At 44.1% G+C, this 9,734-nt stretch overlaps 1 protein-coding gene across 1 annotated transcript in view; it reads left to right on the top strand.

The window, feature by feature from the left end:
* Nucleotides 1–9,734, top strand: part of LOC107295170 (zinc finger protein 721-like) — a 112,995-nt gene that overhangs the window by 27,973 nt on the left and 75,288 nt on the right. The window contains exon 9 of the mRNA XM_029285782.1: nucleotides 2,250–2,768. Within this exon, the coding sequence (XP_029141615.1) occupies nucleotides 2,250–2,768 (519 nt within the window). The remainder of the gene's footprint in view (nucleotides 1–2,249; nucleotides 2,769–9,734) is intronic.

Below are 9,734 nucleotides of genomic sequence, written 5' to 3'. Positions count from 1 at the left end.
ATCTATCTATCTATCTATCTATCTATCTATCTATCTATCTATCTATCTATCTATCTATCTATCTATCTATCTATCTGTCATCTTATCATCCATTCATATCTATCATGTCATCCCTTATCCATCATCATCCATGTCTGTCTGTCTGTCTAGCTAGCTATCATCCATCATTCATCCATATCTGTATCTATTTGTCTATCTGTCTATCTGTCTATCTATCTATCTATCTATCTATCTATCTATCTATCTATCTATCTATCTATCATCTATCTATCTATCTATCTATCTATCTATCTATCTATCTATCTATCTATCTATCTATCTATCTATATCATATGTCAATCATTATCCATCATCATCCATATCTGTCTCTGTCTATCTATCATCCGTCATCCATCATCCATCCATCCATCTCTATCTGTGTCTCTGTCCATCCATCCATCCATCCCTCTATCTTATGTCTATCTAATTTTTACCTAAAAGTTAAAAGATAAACACAAAAAAGAATTTAAAAAGTAGGAAAGAAAGAAAGATAAAGAAAAAAGTGTTAAAAGTAATAGAGAATGAGGAAAAAGGGATGTATTTGAAAGACACTTAAAGAAGTGACTTCCAATCTTTTCAGCAGACCTACTTGATAACCATTCCCCTCCCCTTCACGATTATAGTTCCTTTCTTCCCACATGTAAACATTTTTAATCAATAAATCTGGAAATCACCCGTTCATTTTTATCCATGAAGCAAACTGTTCTCAGTAAAATTCCTATTAGTGAAAAATATTCCAATTAACAAATGCATTTACAAAATAGCTGAGAGTATCACCTATACCAGGGGTGGGCAACCTTGGCTCTTTTATGACTCGTGGACTTCAACTCCCAGAATTCCTGAGCCAGCCTGGCTCAGCTTGGAAACCTCTCCCTTTCCCCTCAGCATGGCTGGCTCAGGAATTCTGGGAGTTGAAGTCCACGAGTCATAAAAGAGCCAAGGTGGCCTACCCCTGGCTTAGGGGCATTCATATCCTCAAAAACTGCAAAACTCTGATAAAGGGGGACATTTGATAGCAGTGAGGGGAGGGGGGAAATCAAGCATTCTCCCTACAATGGATGATTGGCCACAAAAGCTGATGGAGTTAGCAGAGATGGCTAAATTGACTGCTTTAATTAAAGAAAAGAATACAATAAACTTTACTTCTACTTGGAAACCACTTCTGGACTTTGTGCTTGTGGTGGGAAAAAAAATGGAACTTTAATTTTGGATTGTGCTGGTTAGACAGATTTGTTGTTATAGAAATGACCAGTATATATTATTATGCAAAAGTAAAAAAAAAAAGTGAGGCTGTATGTTATCACCTTATTCTGTGCTAAAAAGAGTCGGAAGTCAATGACTTTTTTTCTTTTCCCCTTTTTTCTTACATTTTTTCCTATTCCCCCTTCCCTCCCTGACCTTCCCATTATTTTAATTTTTCTTCATGTTTTATACTTTGATAAACTGATAAAAAAAAATTGTCAGCAGAAGAAAGAAAAAAAATCAAAGCATGCTTCATCGTAAATAAAAGGAGATTTAATGCACTTTTTTTTTTTGGAAACTGTCCGCAAGGCTTCGGGGCATGGTTAAAAGATTTTTCTCTCGCTCTTGCAGGTAACAGAAGGGAGAATAGGGTTAAAGTGGAGAATTTTCAGGGTGGAGAAGATGCAGAAGAGCCGTGCAGGAGAGACCCCGTGATAAGCCCTGGGAATCTGCCATCATTAAAAGATGAAATGGAAGAAGAAAGCTGTGAATCCAATCAGCAGAGATGGAGGCCACCGCTAGAAATTGAGGATACGCACAACAGACTTGAAAAGGATCTTACTACTGCTGTGACAGAAAAGACCAACAAGGGTAAAGTGTCCAAGTTCTCCCAGTATGATAGAAGATACCTCTACCAGGTGGAATTAAATCCAATAACTTCTACGGAGAAATTGGAGCAATATCCTCAAAGATTTGAGGACAGCTACCAGCGTGCTTCAAACGTGAATCAAGAGGAGAAACGCATCATAAGTGAGCAAAGGGTTGAAATCTCTGAGAATGGAACAGGGAATAACTTGAACGCTTACCTAAGTGACCATCTCGGAGAAACACACAACAATTCTCCTGAATGTGGGAAAACCTTTACGAACACAAACTCACTAAGCAGGTTTCCGGTGTGCACTTCTGAAGAGGAATGGTACGAGTGTTCCCACTGTGGGAAGGGCTTCAACAAGGCAAAATACTGGAAGCAGCACCAGAAAATTCACACCGGGGAGAAGCCGTACAAATGTTCCCACTGTGGGAAATGCTTCAATCAGTCGGGAAATCTGAAGACCCACCAAAGGATTCACACTGGCGAGAGACCCTACAAATGTTCCCAGTGTGGGAAATGCTTCAGTCACACCAACTGCTTGAAGATGCACCAGAGGATTCACACTGGGGAGACCTACAAATGTACTCAGTGTGGGAAATGCTTCAGAGAGACGGGAATCCTGAAGAGGCATCAACGGACTCATACCCGAGAGAGACCCTACAAATGTTCCCAGTGTGGGAAATGCTTCAGCCTGTCGGGAATCCTGAAGAGACATCAAAGGACCCACACTGGGGAAAGACCCTACAAATGTTCTCAGTGTGGGAAGGGCTTCAATCAGATGGGAACGCTGAAGAAACACCAGCGAATCCACACAGGAGAGAAGCCGTACAAATGTTCTCACTGCCAGAAATGCTTCAACGAGAGAGGAAATTTGAAGAGGCATCAGAGAATCCATGCCCGAGAGAGCCTTAATATCATTCAAGAATTCATCCTGGAAAACGACCATATCAATGTTATCAAGGTGGGAAAGACTTCTTCTGCAGAACAAGAATTCTAAAGTGACTTAAAAAAGTAATAATAATCCTGCTCGATGGACACATTTAGGACATTCTTAGTAAGTAATGTCTAGAATAGGGATCTCCAAACTTGGCAGCTTTAAGACGTGTGGAGTTCAACTCCCATTTCCAATTCTGGGAGCTGAAGTCCACAAGTCTTAAAGTTGACAAGACTTATGGACTTCAACTCCCAGGATTCCCCAGCCAGCATGGCTAGTTGAGGAATTCTGGGGGATGAAGTCCATAAGTCTTGCCAGGTTTGGAGACCCTGGTCTAATGCAGGGGTAGGCAGCCTTGGCTCTTTTATGACTCGTGGACTTCAACTCCCAGAATTCTTGAGCCAGCCATGCTGAGGGGAAAGAAAGAGGTTTCCAAGCTGAGCCATGCCGGCTCAGGAATTCTGGGAGTTGAAGTCCACGAGTCATAAAAGAGCCAAGGTTGCCTAACCCTGGTCTAGGGGATAGGTTGAACAGATCGCCGCTTCTACCTATAAAGAAAAATCATAGCATTCGGAATAAATTGTTAAACTATCCAGAATGATGGGGGATTCTCTCTTCATTGATTTGACCCAGTAGCGCTTGGCAGAATATCTGCGATGGACTATTTCAACTCGGATTCCTGCACAGAAGCGGGATTGGATTTGATGGCTTTTTCTCCATTTTTTCTACAATCGTATGCCAGAGATAACATTATTATAAATATTCTCAGTGAAATAGTTATGCAGCAGAGCTGGAGGGACACCTGACACAGAATCTGCACAGAAAGTAAAGATTCAACTATGTGAAATCAAGTAAGAAATTTGGCCACGCTTTTGTGCCACGAAATGTGCAGAAGGCTTCTGCGGACATCCCTTGTATTTCTCCATCACCTTGCTGAATAAAACCAACTTTTTCATTTTATACTATTTGTATAGACATTTATGAGGTAGGAAATAAACAGAAATGAAAACTGTCTGGATTCCCAGCATTGATTTTTGTCTTTTTCACTGTGGCTGTTCAACTCGACTGGGTCGAGTTTTCCATCAGGACCTCTTATTATGTTAACAGGGAGTCCTTGACTTACGGCCAGGCGTTTAACAACCATTCAAGGTTACAATGGTGCTGGAAAAAAAGGTAACGTATGACCTGGTTTCACACTTGATGACTTCACAGTCCCCTCCCCATTTGACAACTGGGATTTATTTATGGCAGGGGTGTCAAACTCAATTTCATTGAGGGCCGCATCAGCATTGCAGTTGCCCTTGGGGGGGCGGGTGGGTGTGGCCAGGGTGGGTGCGGCCTACTGGGTAGGTGTGAATGGAGTGGGTGTGGCCTATTGGGTGAGCATGGCCAGCTCTACATCGTTCGCGTCAAGGGTGCCTGTGGGGGCCTGGGCAGGAGTGGGACAGATCTGAGGGTCTCTGGGAGAAGGGGGTGGGACCGGGACAAGTGCCAAGGCATGGTCCACTGAAGGAGCCTCACTGTTCCCCTCAGGCCATTTAGCGGGGGCTGGATGGTGGTGCGGGCTGCTCGGAGCCCTGGGCAGCAGAGGTCAAACGCCCAGCCTGGCCCTCGAGCACCCGTGGCACCAAGCCCAGCCCCACTTCCCCAAGGGGGCGCCCAGCTGCACTTACCTCCTCCTCAAGGCTGCCGTTGCTGTGCTTGCTCTCCTTAGCCAGGTTGTTCATGATGGGTACCAGGGCAAAGTCAGAGGGAGACTGAATGCGTTTCAGCATAGATGGCCACCACAAAATTGTACATTGGCTCCCGGCCGGCCTGGGCCAGGGTCAAGGCAGTGGGGACCGTTCCCTCACTGTTTCCAGGATGGCTTCGCGGGCCACATGAAACCACTTTGTGGGCCGCATCCGGCCCCTGGGCCTTGTGTTTGACATGTCTGATTTATGGTTTGTGCAATAGTGAATGGAGAAAATGTGACAGTGATACAAAAGGAGACGGAGTGTTGGTGGCAGAAAGTCTGCTTGGAGTGGGGTGGACAGGAGCCCCTTGTAGTCTAGCCCAACCCAGCTCAAAACCCAGGAGACTACAGTTAGTCCTTGTGTCAAAGCAAGAATATACAGTATCCTTTTAAGTGTTTCGTTAATCAGACACATGACACCTTGACTTGCAACCGTAATTAAGCCTGGAATCAAGGTCGTAAGTTGTGCCGCTGGTTAAATGGGTCATCGCATCACCAACCTGATTTTATGACATTTATTGTGGCAGTCATTAAGTGAACCCTGTGACTGGAGCCGTGGTGGTGCAGTGGTTAGAATGCACTATTGCAGGCTAACTCACTGCTCACAGCCAGGAGTTCGATCCTGACCGGCTCAAGGTTGTCTCAGCCTTCCATCTTTCCAAGGTCGGTAAAATGAGGACCCAGATTGTTTGGGTCAATATCTGTAAACCTCTTGGAGAGGGCTGTAAAGCACTGTGAGGCGGTATATAAGTCTAAGGAATTACCTTTTCTGTTTTAACCCACAATGATGCTAAGCAAGCTCTGTTAAATACTGGAGCTGAGACTTCTTTTATTAAGCACTTTTCTTTGAGTAAATAAATCTCCATTGCAGCCCCATCTGCTTCACAGTCCTCTGACCTGGAGGCTTTGGTCCCAGGGGCTAACCAAACCCATTGTGGACACGTGTTAATGCACAGGTAGAGATCGCCAGGCCCCTGGTAACCCTCCAGAAGCAGTACCCCAAAACCAAAGGCTGCTGAAACAGATATCACAGAGGTCATCTGCCACTTAGAAAAGGAAGGTATTCTAAATAAACCAATAAACTTCTTTAACTGGCCCCCTCTGGACCGTTCTGATATAGGATTTGCGGGCTAGAGAATTTATCCAAGCCTGATCTGGTTTTTTTGCCTCCATTTTTGAGCAAAACACACGGCATGGATTTTTTGCTTTGGGTTTGAATTACTCAAAACCTCATGTCTCCTTTAGCTTCTCCAACTTCAGACAAATCTGGTTTAATGATGGGGCTTCATGGTGGGAGGATGGGACTCAAAATACTGCCTCTGTTGCTGTTTCTACCAGAGATTTAAAGTTCGGGACACTTTTGCCAAATTCTTACAGCACACAAGAGGCAGAACTAGAGATTGCTCAACAGACACATGCCTTAGTAGAGTAACTACATCGGGGGAAACAGGAACAGATTATTTTGGCCCATGAGGGACCAGAGAAGCTATCTAGCTGTAATATGATCCAATCAGTGGCAAGGAGGCCAACACGTTGTTGCTAATTGCCAAAACAGGAACTACTCCAAGTTGCAACTCCCATTCTATGGACAAAGACAGATTGGTACATGGGACACCATTTTCCTGAATTACATTGAGGCCTTTTCTGAATGGGTGGAAGCTTTCTCCATGTGCAATAAAATTGCAGATGCCACTGCAAGGTTATTGCCCCCACGGGTCTTTTGTCGTTGGGGCCTGCCATTCCAGATCTCAACAGAAAAGAGCACACATCTTGTGTTACTCGACTCTTTGAAGCCTTTACCCCACAACTGGGAATAAAGAAACTCTTGTCTCCAACACCCACATGCACGGGCAGACTTTTTGCCAACCATTCTAGCAGCTTTTAGGGGCTCCATCTCCAGGTCAGCTGGACACGACCCCTATGAAATCCTGTTTGGTTTCCCATGCGCTCTGATGTTCACTGGGAGACCAGGGGAGGATGCACTGTTTGGGAGTCCAGAATCTCTTAACAGAAATTGCCAAACCTAAGGCTGCTTCTGGAGACTCCAGAGCTGATTAGGGGATTGGAGGCTAAAACATATAAGGAACGGTTGCTGGAATTGGGTATGTCTAGTTCAATGAAGACAAGGACGAGGGGGGACATAATAGCAGTGTTCCAGTATCTAAGGGGCTGCCACAAAGAAGAGGGAGTCAAGCTATTCTCCAAAGCACCTGAAGGCAGGACAAGAAGCAACGGATGAAAACTAATCAAGGAGAGAAGCAATCTAGAACTAAGGAGAAACTTCCTGACAGAACAATTAACCAGTGGAACGACCTGCCTCCAGAAGCAGTCAATGCTCCAACACGCATCATCGGCCCATTAGCTATTTTACTCTGCAATGTGTTAAATTGATTCTCATCCGGCAGCCTGTTGGTGGATCTGATGATTGTAGCTCCCTCTCCCAAAGTTGTTCTTTGCAGGATCAGGGAGAGAGAGCTACAATCATCAGATCCACCAATAGGCTGCCAGATGAGAATCAATTTAACACATTGCAGAGTAACATAGCTAATGGGCCAACACGCTCTAGGAGCCGGGCGCAGAGACAGGCAGCTGTATATAGGCAAGCTCCCTAATCATCTGGCATTCTAACTCTGATGACGTCAGTAGTTTGGCTGATGAAAGCTCAGTAAGTAACTTTTTTACTCACAGGCTTGTTTATATTAAACGTTCCTGTTTATTTTTATCCTGGTGTTCGTTTTTCTTATATATATATATATATATATATATATATATATATATATATATATATATATATGTATGTATGTATGTATGTATGTATGTATGTATGTATGTATGTATGTATGTATGTATATGTATACGTATACTTTTATTGCATGGCTTTACCCAGGATTCGTATTTTTAATATAATTAGAGGTGTGTGTGTGTGTGTATGTATATATGTATGTGTATGTATATGTATGTATATGTATATATATGATATACATACACACACACACACACACACATATATATATGGTAAAAAAGGATATATAATACTACTACTACTACTACTACTACTACTACTACTACTACTACTACTAATAATAATAATAATAATAATAATAATAATAAAATAATAAAGTTGGAAGGGACCTTAGAGGTCACCTGGTCCAACCTCCTGCTCAGGCAGGAAACCCTATACCATTTCAGACAAATGGCTGTCCAGTCTCTTCTTTAAAACTTCCAATGTTGGCGCATTCACCGCTTCTGGAGGCAGGTTGTTCCACTGGTTAATTGTTCTAACTGTCAGGAAGTTTCTCCTTAGTTCCAGGTTGCTTCTGAAATGTTATCTTCATTTTAGATGTCAAAAGGGTCCCTTTCTCTGTCTCTCTCTCCTCTCTCTCTCTTTCTCTCCCCCCCTCTCTCTCCTCTGATCTTCTGCTCACCGGGCAAGCTGGCTTCAAGCTGTTCTCCAACAAGCTCAGGGGTAGGCAACCTCGGCTCTTTTATGACTCATGGACTTCAACTCCCAGAATTCCTGAGCCAGCATAGCTGGGCTAGCTAGCTCTCTCCTGCTTCCTGCAGAGACGCAGCAAAGGGAGGAGCCCCGCCCAGTAAGCTTGTCGGCTTGTCGGAACAGGGTGAGGCTACTCTTTTTTATACACAAACTCACACACACACACACACACACACAGAGAGAGAGAGAGAGAGAGAGAAAAGGGAAGTGCAAGTGCCTCTCTGTCTCTCTGCAAATGGCAGAGGAGGCTGGAAGCCGCATGGGAAGGCTCAAAGAGCCACATGCAGGTCCGGAGCCGCAGGTTGCCGACCTGTGTTTTAACCTAACCAACAATGACAATTACAGTGAAGCAAGACTAGCCAAGCTCAAAACTATAGCCTCTCACATCTCCCAAGATCCGGAGCGGTGGAACTGGTTTTGTCTCATGTCTTGGTTACCTGATTTGGGATCCTGGGGGGAGGAAAATTGTTCCAGCGTTTCTGTTTGTATAATTTGCCTTTGTACGAATTTCCTCAGTCTTTCAGTGTGTTAGATCTGTTTTCCCAAAATGTTATTTCTGTGTGTTAAGTTTGTCTTCCTGAAGTATTGTACCTCCATGCCAACTGGACAGCTGGCTAACCTACCGGCAAGAATGAATACAAAAGCCTGTTAATGCTCTGTGTGGGTGATGATGAGCGAGCCCCATTTTGTGGCATCTCCTGTTTAACTCCATGCCAAGGGAAGAAATGTGTGAGACTAGGCTGGGGGTAGGCAACCTTGGCTCTTTTATGACTCGTGGACTTCAACTCCCAGAATTCCTGAGCCAGCCATGCTGGCTCAGGAATTCTGGGAGTTGAAGTCCACGAGTCATAAAAGAGCCAAGGTTGCCTACCCCTGGACTTGGCCAAAGCCTAGTAAGGCCTGTAAGCAGGGTGGAGAAAAGCCAGGAAAAGCTCCATGTCGTTAAGGGAACAAAAGAGAGCACATGGGAAGCCCCTCCCCAACTCTCACCAGCAAAGCAGCTGCATGGGAAGCCCCTCCCCACCAACTCTGGGATAAAAAGAGATCCTGAAGCCTGCCCAGTTTTTTGAATTGCTTTTGGATCCCAGACTTGGCAGCTTTCCTCCCTCTGACTCCTGCCTGGCAGTCTAGTAGTGGAGGCTGGTAAGTGTAGTGCCTCTGTGTGTGTGTTTAAGAGCAAAAATATATCAGTAAAAGTTGGCTCTTATTCTAAATTCACTGGGTCTCTGTGTATTTTAAAGAACCATTTGTGCCTCAGTGTTCAGTTGATTTGGGATTGAGTGTGGCAGTTTTCCAGGTCTGTGTGTGTGTGTGTGTGTGTGTGTGTGTGTGTGTGTGTGAACCTGTGTGTGTGTGAACCTGATTTAGAGAATTTAAATGAATCTAACCCTAAGTGGGTTTTTTTCAGGCAATATCCCAACATAGCTGCTAACTTGTACCCAGGGATGCCAAATGGGCGTAGTCTATTGGGTTATTTAGCCCTTGCAGAAGATCATCTGCAATCTGAGCAACAGACCTGAAAGAATTAATCAGTGAAACAACTTGCCTCCAGAAGTTGTGGGTTTTGGGCAAGAGTCCAAGTATTGTTTATGTTGTCCATCCAGCTTTCCCAACCTGGTTCTCTATTACCTAACTACCCAACCACTTTAGCAAGCAACTAAATTTCATTTTTAATGTGTGCCAATGACAAAATCTC

This window comes from Protobothrops mucrosquamatus, unplaced genomic scaffold, assembly GCF_001527695.2.
Source record: "Protobothrops mucrosquamatus isolate PMUCROS unplaced genomic scaffold, P.Mucros_1.0 scaffold2246, whole genome shotgun sequence".
In the NCBI taxonomy this organism is placed as follows: Eukaryota; Metazoa; Chordata; class Lepidosauria; order Squamata; family Viperidae; genus Protobothrops; species Protobothrops mucrosquamatus.
Note: the sequence above shows the minus strand (reverse complement) of the source record. Positions and strands in the feature narration are given on the sequence as shown.